Source organism: Dunckerocampus dactyliophorus, chromosome 4 (assembly GCF_027744805.1).
Source record: "Dunckerocampus dactyliophorus isolate RoL2022-P2 chromosome 4, RoL_Ddac_1.1, whole genome shotgun sequence".
NCBI lineage: Eukaryota > Metazoa > Chordata > Actinopteri > Syngnathiformes > Syngnathidae > Dunckerocampus > Dunckerocampus dactyliophorus.
Window position 1 is genome coordinate 14,479,759 of NC_072822.1, and position 17,180 is coordinate 14,496,938.

At 39.7% G+C, this 17,180-nt stretch overlaps 1 protein-coding gene across 1 annotated transcript; it reads left to right on the top strand.

Annotated features, from left to right (window-relative positions):
- The first annotated feature begins 36 nt into the window (after nt 1-36).
- Nucleotides 37-5,455, top strand: tmem167a (transmembrane protein 167A). Its single transcript, XM_054773428.1, has 4 exons — nt 37-95; nt 1,005-1,114; nt 3,079-3,113; nt 3,250-5,455. Exons 1-4 carry the CDS (start codon nt 93-95, stop codon nt 3,318-3,320), a joined length of 219 nt encoding a protein of 72 aa, XP_054629403.1. The 5' UTR covers nt 37-92; the 3' UTR covers nt 3,321-5,455.
- Nucleotides 5,456-17,180: the final 11,725 nt, after the last annotated feature.

Consider the following 17,180-nt stretch of genomic DNA (forward strand, 5'->3'; position numbering starts at 1 on the left):
CCAATCAACAAGCAGGAATTGGTGCGCATTGCGTCATCACGTAACAAGTACGTAAAGTCCTCGAAGCGGAAGTGCGAGTGACTCCCACCAAAATGGTAAGCATATTATTGTTTATAAACTCCATGTATTCTCTAGCTGTTTCTTTTATTGAAAATTCAAATACGTGCCCTTATTCTAATCCCTGTTGCAATCACACTAAGTTTGTGAGTAATGCATGTCTCTGCATAGTTGTGCGTATTTGTGACTACACTACCTAGCTCGCTGCTTTTAGCTAGCTATGTGAGGTTCGATCTTTAGCTAGTTAATGGTAAATGACCGCTTTGTGTTGCTGTCTTAATTATCATTGATCCACCTTTAACGTCACCATGTTATTTTCCGTGTTGCACGAACATGAGTCTTATGAACGAAGATTTCTTTCTGCTGAGTGCAACTTATGCTATCACCCTTATGAGTTCTGTGCAGTGCCACGTAGCTGCAACAGAGCGTTCCGTTGAACTAGCGTGCGTCGTACTGGGTCCATGTGATGTACCGGTGTAACGTCCTTGTTTGTTCGTACTAGTTGACATAACATACCTTCATGGGTGAGAAGATGCTGTACGGCAACATTCACAGTGCCCAACAATTTTGTTTTAACTGGAATCATATAAACAAAGTACTTAAACGCAGGCATCGCTCATTAAGGGTTAGAATTATACTATTAAAATATAAAGTTATTGCAAATACATCCAATGTAAACCAATGCAAGCTTAGTCTTCATATGAAGTAATAGCCTAATTATTCTCCCTCTCATTTTTTTAACACAATCCAGATATTTCTCTTTTAAGGAGAGAAAGGTTTGTTGTAGTAACAGAGTAAAAGGGGAGTGCAAAACTATACAAAGACAGCCGAAACTGTATTGCCAGTAGTTCAGTCAAAATTCCCAACACTTTCTCCAGGTATGTGCTCCAACCAGTGGACCCTCACTCAATCTTGTTTAAATGTATTTATCTCTTTTCATTTTGCAGTCAGCCATTTTCAACTTCCAGTCACTGCTAACAGTGATTCTCCTGCTCATCTGTACTTGTGCCTACATCAGAGCGCTGGCTCCCAGCCTGCTGGACAAGAATAAGACCGGGTAGGATTCCAGCAAGATTTTTTACATTTACTCTTAAATCATTGTCGATTGTGATGAGTGAACTCATCAGTGACTTACCTAATTGGAAATGTGGAATAACTGTAAATAATCAGATGCACGTCACACCCTTTAACAAACTGGCTGATGATAATATGACAATAATGCTCCGTTTTATTTGACACTACCAGAGAGGTATTAATTCAACAACATGTTTATTGTTCTGTTTGTAGTTTGCATTGGTGTTGTTTCAAATTTCACTGTATCGTACAGAATGATATCGTGAGTACAGTGGAAACCTGGTTCAGCGTCCACAAAGTCTCACTTGAACCGAAACATACTCTTACCAAATATTTTTTTTCCATATGAAATTATGTAAATCCAATTAATCTGTTCCACAAAGCCAAAAATGTTAACACAAACCACATTTTTATAGTTGTACAATTGTTTTACATGCATATAAATGATGAATGAAAGGAGTAAATGAATATCTAAGTTTACTAGGGATGCTCCAATCAGGGTTTTATGCTGCCGATTACAATACCGATCACATGGATTAACTGTAAATTGTTCAATGTATTTATGATGAGTGCTATTGTCCATGGGTGCCGTATAAGGGGCAAAGGTTAGGACAAATCCAAGGTCCCCTGACTGCTTAGGCCCAAAAAATATTTAAAAAATAATAAGGGGAGCCCAACGCCCAGAATTCCTGTCTGCACCCCTGCTATTGGCTATATGATATGAAAAAAGGACCGATAAAATCACCTTAATTTAAAACAAAAACATATTTTACTTACTTTTTCAAAAGAAAATATATCACTTGTGAAACAGGGGATGAGACAACTTCTTCAAGGAGACTTTGGATGTGAGAGTACAATGTCTGATGCAGTTCTAGCAGGACTTCCAGGAAGCACACAGCGGTATTCCAAGTGAGACAGCATTCTGCGAACCTGGTGTCTTCCACCGCTGGTCATCTAGTCCGATGAATTCAGTTATTTTTCGGGTTGTTTGCTTAGCCTTTTGACTGTCACGCTCAAATGGGCTAGTGATGGTTATGGTCCAAAACACAATTGGACTCACGCAGTGTATTAATGATGTGATAAGACACACGTGTTATTGCATGCTCACCAGAAAATGACATGCAAAGCGAGGCAGAATTTTTGCGTACATTTATGAACAGGCTAACCGGGGCTTACGCTAACCAAAGTTCCAAAATTATTTACAGTTACAGTAAAGTGATGGCTTAAGTGCTAGGGGTAAGCTGTAGTTGAGCTTTAGTTTAGTTTAAGCTTTAGTGATTACAAAATACCATAGTGTAATGTTGTTGTTATGATCATTACAGTGTTTTTCTGTGGTATTATAGTGGTCACGGATATGGATAAGGCTCTCATGAGGAGACTAGTATGTGCTGGGCATTTTGTCCATGTGTCAGTATGTCATTTGCAAGACAGGGTTTGTATTTTATTTAATATCGGGGTTTTTTTTTTTAGGGAAAAGCCATCTCCAGGCTGATTCCACTATTGCATAATATAGAGGGGGGTTATATTGGCGTACGGCAGCTATGTCATGTTCACTTAACACTTAGTTTAGCTACCATGTGTAAGGTCTCTGCATACAAGCAAATGAAGTAGCCCAATGCCTATTTTGTATCAATATTATTATTCCTATCATTATTATAGGTAGTACAGTGCAAAACTTTTAGAAGACGTTTACCAACGTCAAATACACACGTGGTGTACATGTAACACACTATTGAAGACTATGCAAGGATTGGACACTACTTGAGAAGAACACAGAAGGTCATAAAATAGTTGTCTGTTTTATTTGTTGACTAAGCGATGAGTCATGAGTCATTTGGTGACGCATGTACACAATATTAAACATGGGAGGAAATTTAGGGAAATAATACTGTTTTTTTCCACTTAAAAGGAAAATCTGATTTTCATTGCAAATATTGTTTCTCACAGGCTACTAGGAATTTTCTGGAAATGTGCCAGAATAGGTAAGTTAAGATTATTAATACCTTATTTATATATATACTGTATGTATAATGCATGATGTTTCTAAATTTAAATTGAATTTAAATTTTTGAAACAATGGAAGGGTGGTAACATTATTGTAAAATAATATAATTTCAGGTGAGCGCAAGAGTCCATGGGTGGCCTGCTGCTGTATCATCATGGCGTTCAGTATACTGTTTCTACAGTAGCAGTCCAATGAAGACCACGCATGGAAACAATAACATCAACATGGACAATACTATGGTAGAAGCACAACACGAACTGTGGCTGGGATCATGTAAAAACAGGGACTTGTTGCCCCTCCCTGTAGCCATGGAGCAGATATGTCCATTCCACTGTGAATATGGAGGTCTGCCCTTGTTTTTCATTCTTGTGCGTCCACGTGGGTGGGGCACCAATGGAGAGGATTCTTAAATACTATCTGGGATCAAATGATGCAGGTCCAAGCATCTCAAACAGTTGACTCAAAAAGCTTAACCTTTGCATCTAACTTTGAGTTTCAAATCCTGGCAACCGATGTAGATGTGATGGGACTGGACGCGTTGCTTTCCTTAATCTTGTCACCCCATTTGTACTTTTGTTGTTCAATGGTGGTAAATGGTCATATCGCACAAAATCCCCAGCTGTCCAGTTTCCCCTCACAGTGAGCACCCCAAGTCTTTTTAAGTAAACCAGTCTGCCATATTTATTTAAAAAAAAAAAAAACACTTTTTGTAAACCCGTGAGCCAAATTGATTTCATTCTTGTGCTTGTTTAATCCTAATACTAGATTGTAAAATCAAATGAATATGTTAAAACATACAAAACACATTCACGGTAACTTGTAAGTATTCTGTGTCTTTGAAAATGCATCACTGTTTATGCGAGATAAAGTGCAGAGATGAAAACTTTTGAAGTGTTCTGAATTACTTTAGACTTGAGGAAAACCATCTAAAGTGTATCCGGCCTGCTTGTTGGAGTGAGAGAGTGGCTTTGTGATAACCTCCTGTGCGACCTTACTGTCAACACTCATCTATGCAGGGCAGTGTTTCCCAACCTTTTTTGTCGTGTGTACCCCCACAGCCTTTGTCATACCATGACTACCCGCTCACTCATACGTGTTGATAATTCTCCAAAAGTAGAATGTAACACAGCTGATGACAGGTTATTGTCTCCTTGGGGAAACTAGTTGCAGCGCACACGTTCCATTTTATTGTCTGGCTTAATATGAAATGACTGAGAATATTTACTTATCATCCTGGAAATTATTTATGAAATGTTTCCACATTCCCACTGCAATTTGCTCACATACCACTAGGGATATGCGTACCCCTGGTTTGGAATCAGGATGGTCAGCTGACTGCAGCACACAACAGAACGTGCATCACGCACTCACTGTACTGCACACATGAACTACCTATTGAGATCCAATACGAGACCAAACATTCTATATTTTACAGTGATGTAACATCGCCAGTTATACTCTTTCACTGTTAAGTCCCAAGTTTTTCAGTGGCAATGTCCTAAACTGCATTATCCACAATATACTGCAGCGCAGGGCTGCACGGTGGCCGAGTGGTTAGCATGTTGGCCACACAGTCAGCAGATCGGGAAGACCTGGGTTGAATCTCCGCTTGGGCATCTCTGTGTGGAGTTTGCATGTTCTCCTCGTGCGTGCGTGGCTTTTCTCCGGGTACTCCGGTTTCCTCCCACGTTCCAAAAACATGCATGTTAGGTTAATTGGTGACTCTAAATTGTCCATAGGTATGAATGTGAGTGTGAATGGTTGTTTGTCTATATGTGCTCTGCGACTGGCTGCTCACTTGTTGATTTATTTATTTATTATTTGGAGGGTTGTTTTTTTTTTTTTCAAACAAGAAGTTTAACTGTGAAGAGACAATTGACAAAAACAAAAAAACTGTCTTTGTACCTACACTCAACGCTATTAAATGATGTACTCTTGAGCCATTATATTAATTGTGTACATTAACAAGCTTTTTTACCAACAGCACCATCTGCTGGCTCCGGTGTGACACTGTTTCGAATGCTCCAATGCAAAACCACTGCTGCCAATACAGTATTTGCACTGGATCACAGTATGCAGCTGTGCCAAATTTTGTGGTGATACTGTTTGATTTGATTCATTTGAACATTTCCTTTCACTTCAGTATACATCACATACCACAATTCCACATGTTCAAAAAGAGTAGGAAGAAGCAAAGCTTAATGCAAATATATTAATGTGTCATAATATAGTTCCTAATGCCTCTTATGATTGCAGTATTTTTGCATCAATTGGTTCCAAGTGGGCTGTAAGCTAAATCAACAGATAATAAAAGCACTCTTACACAAATATGTCCTATTTTCCGTGTAGTGGTGAGGGCTAAATAAAGAAGACTTGTTGACACCCTCACCTTTGATAGTCTTGATACCTGATGAGTGTCCATATCCCACCACTCCCACATGTTCCGTGCCTTGTTAGGGAATCCATCTTCTATCTTGTATGTTGAGTTGTTCGTTTTGAGCCCTCCCGGGTCAAGATAAAGCATCAAGTGATGCCTGCCGGTAAAGTTGTGATTATCAGGCCGTGATGTAGACACAGGAGACAGAGAGAAGCAGGAAGCTCTCAGTCATCTGCTTCTATCTTGGTTCAAGCAGAGATACTGCACTGCAGAAAGAACATCACTGAGTCAATGAACCACCCTAATGTCTCTGGGAGATGATGAAAGGGAAAAGATACGGAAGGTCTGATGAGAGACAACGTGTTCAGCGGCCCTGCTTCTTGGATGTACTGTGAGTGTTCTGCTTGATTTACATACAGTATAATGTTCGGAGATAAAAGCAAGGAAAACGATCCTGAAGATAAAGTGCTTTATGGGACAAACCAAACTGATCTGGAAATATCTGAAGGACACTGTACTTTTAGAACAATAGCCTAATACAGTAATTGTGTCCAGGTACCTGTAAAGTGACCTAAAGCAACCATCATGTATTTGATTTGGCGTCCGAATTAACTTACTGTTTATGCCATATCGCTACAGTTTATTCAATTGATCACATTTGATTTAACATTGTCAACTTTACCTTTTATTTGTTCAACACAGATGTTAAATGTGAGACGTTTAAGATGCAATATGTTTCAAGGTAACAAGGAGACAGTCAACATTATGACAGTTTATTCAACATGGCTTGATTCTTGCCTCTATATCGAGTCTTCAAAGTGCTTCCAGTTAATAGCCTCCACCGTTCCCTGCTGCGCGTACTACAAACATCCATACAGATGAGAATCCTTAAAATTTCCAGTGAAGCTTGCTCCCATCTCATCACTGTTTTTGTCACTATTAAATTGAGCAGAAGGACTGAGGAATGTTAAAGTAATGTTGATGGAGCCCACAAGAGAGGACAGAAGGCAGGGCAGTGGATGAGTCAATAAGTTCCAGAAGGTTTGTTTTATTTATCCATTTATCCCAGTCTATTTTTTCACTCTGGTTTATTTGAATGGTCAGTGGCTTCTCGGTTTACTGCTATCTTGGATGACTCGTTAGTTTGGGAGGCTGCGTTTGGTTTTAACCCAAACTTCTTCAGACAGAGAAGAGAGGATGAAGACTATTCCTGATGCTCTTACTGTATCAAGATTTGGAATGGAGTGGAGTGGGCCTTAAAAAAACCCAAGTAATACACTCAAGGAAGCTACTTGAAATTCACCCCAAAACGTAAAGGACAATAATGTCCATTTCTGCTGCTGTTGCACATTTTCCAACTACTGTATATCCCAAATATACAATAATATCCCATAATGCATTTCTTCCTAGCAGAGCAGTTCATTGGCCAATGGCTGCCGGGCCACCAGAGGGAACTCCCTATTGTATATTTGGGCTATTACTGTATATGTGGGAATATTATTGTATATTTCCTAGCTACCTTTTGAGTGTTAAGTTACTGTATGATGATTTTAGCCTGCTATCTAAGATGACAGCATGACTCATACTGTTATATTGAGTAATGACCGCCTGCGATTTCTGATGGGTTGATCAGCTCATTGAGAGTTTTCTCATAGCTCATGATTGGACTCGTGCACTCCACAATATGTATTTTTATGACATGGATATGTGCGGCTTATACTACTATTTGTTTTTCCTCTCTAAATTTACACTAAACACTGGTGCGTCTTATACATGAAATTACGGTATATTTTTAGAATGTGCCGCGGCCCAATAAGAAAAACACCCACGGGCCGCAAATGGCCTCTGGACCGCAGCTTGGACACCCCTGTCTTATACTGTATGTTGACTGCAGGATTGAGTAGCACATATAAAGTCGAATGCTCAGATAATTGTACAATTCAGAATTTGATCAATATTTAGCATGTCATAATACAAAATATCATGCACGCATCAAATGATGAACATGTGTTTTACTTTTTCTTTGGCTTTTTTGTGATACATATTCCACAAGAAGGACTGGCCTTCTTGTGGAAGAAGACGAGAAGAGAGAAGAAATTCACACTTTGATTTATGAACTTAGGAAGACTAGCATCAGCATTTTTATTGGCGCATATCAAATTAAAAGTGCTCATGACACCAAAAAAAGTTAAAAAAAAAAAAACAAAATCAAAGTACTTGCGTAATAAAACATTTTTGTCATACTGCTGTCATAGATAAATAAACAACTATGAAATAGGAGTGAAATGAAGTGGTGATTTTGACACGCCCCCCCAGCGGGTTTTCTGAACTGACGCCATCTTGGCTGTGACGTCGCACCTGGCGGTTCTGGCTTGAATGACGCCCTGTGACACCCACACATTGACACTACTAGTTTTTTCTTTACAATAACATTTTTTTGTAACTATATTAAGTTGTATCTTTTATCTTTGGCCCCCGTTTCACCTCTTCTTTGTAAATTGTGCACCTGATGGATTTGATTTAGTCTTTTCCAATTTTGTTAACAAAAAGAACAGCACTTCATTGTCATCTCCCACCGTCACTCAACTAGCAGTCAAGGCTAAACCAACTCATATTGACTCACAGTTCCCCCCTTTTTAATTTCATATTTTAGTAGTGAAATAACGTGTTTGAGACTCTTGGTCTGCAATATAATGAATACAATAGAATATTGAGAATGAAATACGTTTCTATTTTTGAGCAATTACTGATGCAATTTACGTTTTTTTAACTGTACAATTAACCTGAGGCAGGGCTGAGGCACAGCGGTGAAGTGAGCCCCCCCAATACGCTGTTTGGTTTGGTCACGTGGTAGACATTTGCTGACGTCTGAGCAACATGGGGGCGCGAGTATCCCGCCTGTAGAGGGCGCCCATCTGCCACACATCCTGACTTGATCGCTGAACACAAATAAATAGTTGGGGGGGAGTTTACCCCCTCGCAGCGCCCCCCAAGAGAATGACGCCCTGGGAAATTGCCCATATGGCCCATAGCTAGAACCACCACTGGACGTCACGACCAGAACATGTTCCAGGAACCAGATTCAAACGCATGAACTCATAGCAAAGCCAAGAAAGAAGAACAATAATGCAATAATAACATTCACTGGTATTGAGGCCTGATGATATGAACTATGATATAACACACACAAAAAAAGGGCCACAAGTATGTTTGAGCGTTCCAGCAAAAGCCTTCAACACAACAAGCGGTCATAATATAAATAAATATATAAATATAAACAACAGAAATTCACAGAGAAGTGCGTTGTAGTGGAGCAGAAGTTCCGGGGTAGGGATCTGATGTCACTTGCTCTGCCTCCTCCAAACACGGAAAAAGTGACGGAAATTATGAAAAATAATAAATATTTAAACGTTCGAGCACACGTCTAATGCAGGAAATATGACTTTCAATGTTATTTTTCATGGCGTTGTGACTTTTTGTGTCATGAGAACTTTAAAGGAACTTTTGCCCATCATCCACAATTCTTCTGTGAAACATGCATACATATTTATATTTTATTTTATCCCTTTTCTGTGCGTTCTAATGAGAGAAAGAAAGTTAGTATGAGCCAGCTAACATTGCACGTCATGGGAGGTACCTATTTCGACTATGAAGCCCTCTAAAAAAACCCCAACAACGTTTTATTCTTATTCTTATATACATGCTGTTATCATGCATTAACAGGTTCATTGATGATAACATGTCATACTTACAGTATCTTGCCGTATTTTGATGATTTAAAACATTACCGAAGCTTTTGTATTTTTTGTGCTCAACTAACTCGTTACTTCAAACATAATTTGCATTTTTTGAAAGTTTTATGATGGCCCGAAAAGGATTGTGCCACTGTTCCAAGGTCCCATTGTACACTTGCTTATTTTCTTCAGACTCATCCTTAGCCCTCTCGGCCCTTCTAATTCCTTCCACATGTACCTTTTACCAGAAATTTTATGGTGACATGAGACATTTTTCAACTTAGTCCAGTCAGACAGCTCCCTGTGGTCTCATAACTGTAGCACTGCACGTCTCCTTTGAAGGTGGCTGTTTGTGCACATGACATTTCTCTCCATGCTCATAAGCCCCAGGAAACAGTACACACTCTCTCTTTTTTTAAAGGCGGGTCCACAAAACTGGACAGCCCAAGGTCACGGACAGCAGAGATTTATCAGTGGCAGGAATAAGTTATTAAGCTAATTAAATAATCATGGCATTCCACATAGAAATGTTAATGAACTGATAGGAAGGCAACATTTCTGAAGAAAGGTTTAACCACTATCTTGGATGACAAGTAATGCCGTAAGTAGAAAACAGATTAAATGAAAATGAAAAACAAACAAACTGAGAACTGTCCTCTGTATGTGATGTGTATTCCCTAAGGAGTCAGTTCAGTCACTTCCAAAACACTGATTTGTTATAAAAAGGTTTGCAAACTATTGGGCATCTGGACACTGATCGAAGAAGAGATTCAAGCGTGGTTTGGAAAGAGACCGACTATCCACGAATCGTTCAAAACCCTTCTGAGATTCTGCAAATATTCGGATAATAATAACATTGTAGTGATTGAACACCTACAAAGTTTGTGTATGGATGCTGGTGTTTAAAGCAAAGCAACACAATTAATGAACTGAAGTGAATACTTTTAGCTTGAATACTCGGGTACAATACAAATAGTACAATACAGTGTAATGTTTGTTGGCAGCCACCCAAATAAGTGACGTTTTAGTGTATAATCAGTAGTATGAACTGTCGACCAGAGTTTCTCTGTCACTTCCAGGAAAACCAAAGAGCATTTCAGCCTTGGCAGCACGCATGGCCTCTGGAGTGTAACAGGCACATTTCCAGACATGAGGTGGGAAGCTCCTCTACCTCTTTTCTCAAAGCTGCCACAGTTGGTGGGAGTAATTTGGAACACCACCACTCACCCTTGATTATGATGAAGAGCTCCCCACTATCAGATATCAAGAAGCACAGTTAAATAATACTGATGCGTATGAGTGAATGGCTCGCACTATATAGTTACATACATTTTAATACACTCTCACACATACTTACATGTGTAATTACATTGCCAGCAAGTTCTGTTGTGTTGTATTGTACTGCCTATTGTAGTTTTCAGTATGATGAAGTCCAGTTTTCCACCACTGCAAACTCCATCCAAGGTAATAGACTTTTACTTTTAAATAATAATAACCTAACCATGTGAGTTATCATCTTTACAGAATGGAATTCCCGATACAGTTCTTGTTGCATCCTGTATCTACCATTGTATTGTTGGCCTGCAAGTGTGTTTGCATTCAGTTTTGTGGGTGGTATTAGTTGCCTTCTTCTTAATTTGACCTCACAATTGAGCATAACCATAATGCACTTCACTGCAGTTGTCTCATGATTATTTATAATCTTTCGACTGGTTTAACTTTAATGTGTCAACTCTTTTGTTTAACTTCCCATAAACAGTGGCAGTTCAATGTTGGGTCAGTGCTGAATGTCGCATGTGCGCTGTGAATGTACGAGCATGCAATTACCAGGAGATTCCAGGGTGGTAAGGCCAGTCCATCCAATGTAAACATGTCAGCTAGCTTTGCAGCCATGAGATGATTCAAGCCATACTTACTGAGAATGTACAATATAGGAGATTTAAATCACGATGAATAGGCATGAATTCTCATTAAACAGTTGTATCAGAATATAATTTAGAAGCATCATTTGTGACCCAGTGGTCCCAGCATCAGAGTTGTTTTGGAACTCAGCTGCGATGTAACCTAGCAGTGATGTTTAGGGGCCACGAGCAGAACACTTTCATACCGCAGGATTTGGTCCTGTGAAATGAAAATAACACACCCACTTAGAAGAGTCCTGATGAGCTGCATAAGTTATATTCAAACCCACCCTGAGTTTAGGCTGTGACAACATGTTTAAAAAAAGACTGGATGTATGAGTTAGTTTGATCAAAACATGGCGAGTCTGACAAAATACTGTACAACAACACTTTGTTTCTGTTCCCTTAACATATCAAGCGTAAACGCTGGAATTATTATCACAGTTTTTCTGGGAAGAATCCCAGACGCAGCCCCACTCCACACTTTAAGTGAAAAAAATGAAGTCTTTTAAGGAACAAAAACATGGCAAAAGTAGTCCAATACAGAAAAATGGTGCAGACCAAAAAATGGAGTTTGACGGTGCAAAACAGGGCAACAAAACAAAAAGGGCACCGTAGAAACAACAGTAGTGGGGAGAAAAACTACTAGGACAACTAAGAACTGCAAAATAGGAACAAAATAGGAAGACATATGACCCTGAAAAAACCAGGACGGTGTCACGAGCAACTAATACCAACTCGGTAGGTGAGAAGAAGCAGGAGAAATTTTGTTGTCGCTCAGGCAGCACGCAAACAAGGCAGTACAATCCCACATCCTCCTCCTGTAGCCAGGTAGCGAAATACTAGGGATGATCCGATCTTCAGGATCGGGATCGGCTGCCTATCTGCTGTATTTGTGAAGATCGGATAATATCGGCTTCCGCCACGAGATCGGGCCGATCCGGTTGCCGCATCACATTGGTAACTCTGGGCCACACTCCAACATGGTAGGTGCTGTAATGCGCCTCAAAGCTGGTTGCCACTCGACTCGGGCCACCCACAAGAAGAAGAAAACGCAACACCGCCATGCAGACATGTCCGCGGTGTACCGTGGTGAAGTTAGTTTCATGTTGGACGTTGGATATTTGGCTCCGTAGCGACAGCGGTAGTTCCCTCTCACTGCGCCCGGACTGCTCGCACGGGAAGTGTCGCTCCAACCGCTGTTTGCTTATAATAGAAATCACCTGCTGGAGAAACTGATTGGAGAGAAAACCTGCAGTATTTCGGCCCTCCGTGGCACGGACACATGTGCCTTAATCGGACCAAATCAGTATGAACCAAACACAACCAGTTAGTAGTTTGGTCCGCAACAAATCAGAAAAGAGGCTAGAATGTCCATCACTGTTTTCCAAAGTCAAAACTGATGTGTGTCAATACCTTGTTTTGCCTAAAACACAAAGATAATGTGTCTGCTTTCATGACTACGGAAATGTAAAAATATTAACATTTGAGAGGTTGAAATCAGAAGATATTTAATCATTTAATCAAATACCAAAATAGTTGTTGATGAATTGGATAATCGAATAATCATGATTAATTGTTCAGACCAGAATTACCTTGCTGGCCTTTGGTAGCTTACAATGTGGAAGACTTGACTTGACAGGAGTACATGACTAGGGAGGCAAAGGTCAAGTGGGAAGAATATAAGTTGGCTAGCAATGATTGTGTTGCAAACTGCTGGCTAGGATTTTTATACAATAAAACCTTCCAGAAAAGAAATTTGGATAGATAATGTGTAATTCATTCAGAGACACTTTTCTTCCCTGATCTTGGCACAAGCTCCTCTGCATAATCAGAGCCTCTAAGACATATGACCCTGAAAACAGTATAATTAATGATTGATCACCGTTAATGACTTGGATGATGTTTCAATGGCACAAACACCATTCGCACATTGAAAAGGAAATAGAAGGGTGTTGTATTCTTTCTGCTGGTGGGTTTGAAACTGTTTAGTTCCTCTTCTTCAAACGCTATAAGTCACCAGAGGCCACTCAAATAATGTCAAGAGTTTCTAAATACCACTCACTCTCTGACAACCTTGTAGCCACAAGTTGTTTATCTGTCAAGACAAAAATGAAGTGATTCACAGCTTTTTGTCCCCATGACCTTCCTGCATATGCCTGTCACATCACACACAAGCAAAAGGATGAGTTATTAGTCTAAATATGAACTAGATTCGTGTATATTTCCTTTACATTAAAGGTGTACAAACGTTTTTCACAGAGGGCGGCATACTGAAAATGCGGTGGGTCACTTTGGTATTTTTATGTATTTTTTAATTTTGTATAAAGGCTTAAAAAACTTGATGGATTATTATTATTAGTTATTCGTATCAGCATTTCAGCATATTCTCTCTGCTCTTGCTCTATTTTTCCCATTTTTGCTGGGTTTTTTTTGGTTTAATTTTACTTTTACATCTACCACAGACCAATGAAAAAGCAACGCCGCGGGCCGCACTTTGGACACCCCTGCTTTACATGATCATCCAATTACAGAAATGAACTTAAGTGATCAGCATATATCATATTGACCTGAATATACACATTTTTCCCAAGAAAACGCACAAAAAGACAAGTTGTCTTACATTTGGGGTCTAGAGATTTATAAATGCGTCACAAGATTTTGTCTTGATGTTGCATGCACAAAACAACTGTCTGGAGTAGAGTCCAATTTGATTGTTGTAATAGTGCTTAGTTTTCCATCCATTTTCTTGATACATTGGGAGATCATTGCATAGTGGTTAATGGCAAGATGAAACCATGCAGCTCATAGAGAAAATGGTGCACATGAAGCATAAAACATCCATCAAGAGATAATCAGAATGGAATGATGAATATGTATGTATATGCACTTGACGTGTGAAGAATACAAACCATGAGGATATAGTTCAAACACAAAGACAAAAACTGTGACATTGACTGGTTGCTGCTCATTCTGTTTTAATCAGGAACATCATAAGGGGAATCAAACGACCACCGGATAGATTTTGACTCGAGGAAGAGTCTTCAATAGCGAAGCAATTCGACTGCATCTTCCAAAAGATTTCAAACGCGCATACCAACTGAATCATGCCGACCAAGTGGTGGAAATGTTACTCGCCATTGGGATTAATGTCCTATTGTTAATGTTTGAAGGGGACATTTTTTTGGATGGAAGGCTAACAAGTAATACAAAAGACAAGCATTCGTTTTTGGACAGTACAGTAATCCCTCGCCATATCGCGCGTCAGATTTTGTGGCTTCGCTCTATCACGTTTTTTCAAAATATATTCATTAATACTGGAAATCACCACTGTTTTGTGGTATTTTTAGTTTTAAAAACATAGATATTTAAGCAAATTTTACATATTTTGGCCCAAATTAAGCATTCCCAAACATAAAAATGGCTAAATAAACTAAAATACAAATATAATGCATTCAGAAAAGACATTGAAAGACACGCAATAGGTAGTATTCCACACTGGTCACTAGGTGTCAGTAATGTTACATTGACGAGACAATAGCCACCGCAGGAAGTACGATTTGGTGAGGGAATTGCTTGCTGTGTAACTGAATGCACTGTTTTGCCAACCACACCACTGATAAATGATTACATACAATCACTAATGGCGGATGTTTCCCCTTCTCTTTCTTTTTCGACACGACTCGATTTGATTTAATGGAGCATGTAAATAGTACTTGGAATTGGAAACACTGCAAACCATAATTTATGACTGACAAATCTCAGCAGGGGATGCACCAGTGATGTAAAACCCTAATACAGAACATTTCACACTATGCAATTTTATTGGCATGTTGTGTGTAGGAGGATCAGTGACTCATTCATCAAAGCAATCATTCGTTGCTGGTCGACACAGCTTCCATCACTTATGTTTTTATGTGCAGAGGAAAGACTTCCGCACAATATTCGGCTGTGCACTTTGTGGCCTTTTGATGCGTCATTGTGGGGATTTTCCTTAGAACGTTATGTCACATGACAACAACAGCAACAGCACTAATATGCAGCAGAGACAAGCTGAGATTCCCAGCATTTGGCCAAGCATAAAAACAAAATAAATAATGATTGATTATGTGGATGCAGTCAAATTTTTTTGTCCTACTGTCATAATAATGCGCACAAAAGCGACTCGAAATGACTTAACCCACAAAGGAGTATTTGAATCACACTGAAAAGAAAATAATGAAGAATTATGAAAATGAAATCATATTTTTCTTTTAGGTTCACGTTACCAGGCGGCATGGAGCCATCTGATTCAGAAGTGTTGTAATGTGTAACCACAATACTTCCCTTTTAAATCCATCACAGTGATGAAACACAATTTTCCTTTAGCGTATGGCAAAAACGTGCAACTTGTCATGTGTGTAACACGCAAGCGCTGAAAATGTCCACCTTATACTGTTTATAGTATGTCACCATTTGCACTCAAAATCAACATAAACTTTAAGCTGTGTATCATTTGACATAGTTAAAATCATAAAACCACTGTAAGCCAGAAGACGTGCGAATGCCAAGGCCTCAGTGACACGATCCAGAGGCCTTGGTCCTTCTCCATTGCAGTTGTAATGAAGAACACATGGCCTTGTGACCATAAGCCAAAGTCCAAAGCAAATGTGTGTGCAGCCTAAGACACAAAGACAGATATACTTTCCTTAATTAAATTCTTTTTCAACACATTCATTGTTATTTACTTTCATAACTGACACATTTAAATTCAAATTTGGCAATTTCACATTTGACATTCAAATTGCTGCAGCGTATTCTGTATTTTACCTCCACCTAGTGGTTAGAGTCATAAGTGTCGTTTTTCTTTCTAATCCAAGTTGCTGTCACTGCAGCGCTAATAAATATGCACAAACAGAATATTCATTACCAGAGACAGCTCAATATTACTTTTTAAAATTAATACAGTACTGATATAGAGTATATATCAGTATTATAACTGGGCAAAATGAAAGTAAAGTGAGTATACTCAATGTCACTCTAAATATGATGGCGTTGAGTGTCGTCCCTCTAAGCACCACGAGAGGGCGATGGCCGATTGTACACAAGCCTCTCCAAGATTATGCATGCCAGGTTTTCTTTAAATACAGTGAATATAGAGTATATAAAGAATAAATGTAAGCATGGCAATGTTGGCAAGTACACTTGGCAAGCATACTTACATTTTAACAACCTTTTGGTATGTTTGTGCTAACTTTTTTTTGAATGATGACTGTACGTTTCTCTTATATTTTTCAGTTGACATCATATCAAGGAGATCTGCTACACACACACGTCCATTTTTACTTGGGGCTGCACCATTTTCTTAGAGTACATGCTGTCAGCTGCATACACATATATACAGTACACACACACACACACACACACACACACACTGAGGCCCTCTCTGAACTCATCCATGAGCGAGCTAAGCCGTGGAGGAGCTGAGTTAGTCGCAGCAACATGCACACATGCACACATGCACACGCTAACAGAGAAGGTCTGAGCCCCCATTGGTCAGCGTCTCCCCACCCCACCACAGGACTCTCTCTGAGGGGTCTGCTGCAGCACTCTGCTCCAGGGACCTGGATATGTTGGAAGTGAGCCTTTTCCCCCCTTTATTTCTATTTTTAGGTCAAAGATTGGGAGGACTTTAGCCTGTCGCATTTCCCACAGTTTCCAAACACACTGCCTCCCCAAACGTCAGCTGTGCGCGGATACAAGCAACATGAAGGCTGGAGGTCATTGCAGCAACACGATCCCAACTGAAACAAGAATCTGTGCGATAAGACCGTAAGAAAGGATGCAGACACTGCGCCTGCCTTCTCTGCAAGGTCCACTGCTTAGCCAGCCATGAAGACTAGCAGGCCGCAGCTCAAAGAATTTGGAAGGGACTCTTCCTGCAGCCCATCCCCCCACTCTCCAAACAGGAAGACACGATTTAACTGGTCACCTCCCAAGTGAGCAAAAATCCACCTACAGAGGTTTGTTTGCTGTTTTTAACTCAAATCCAA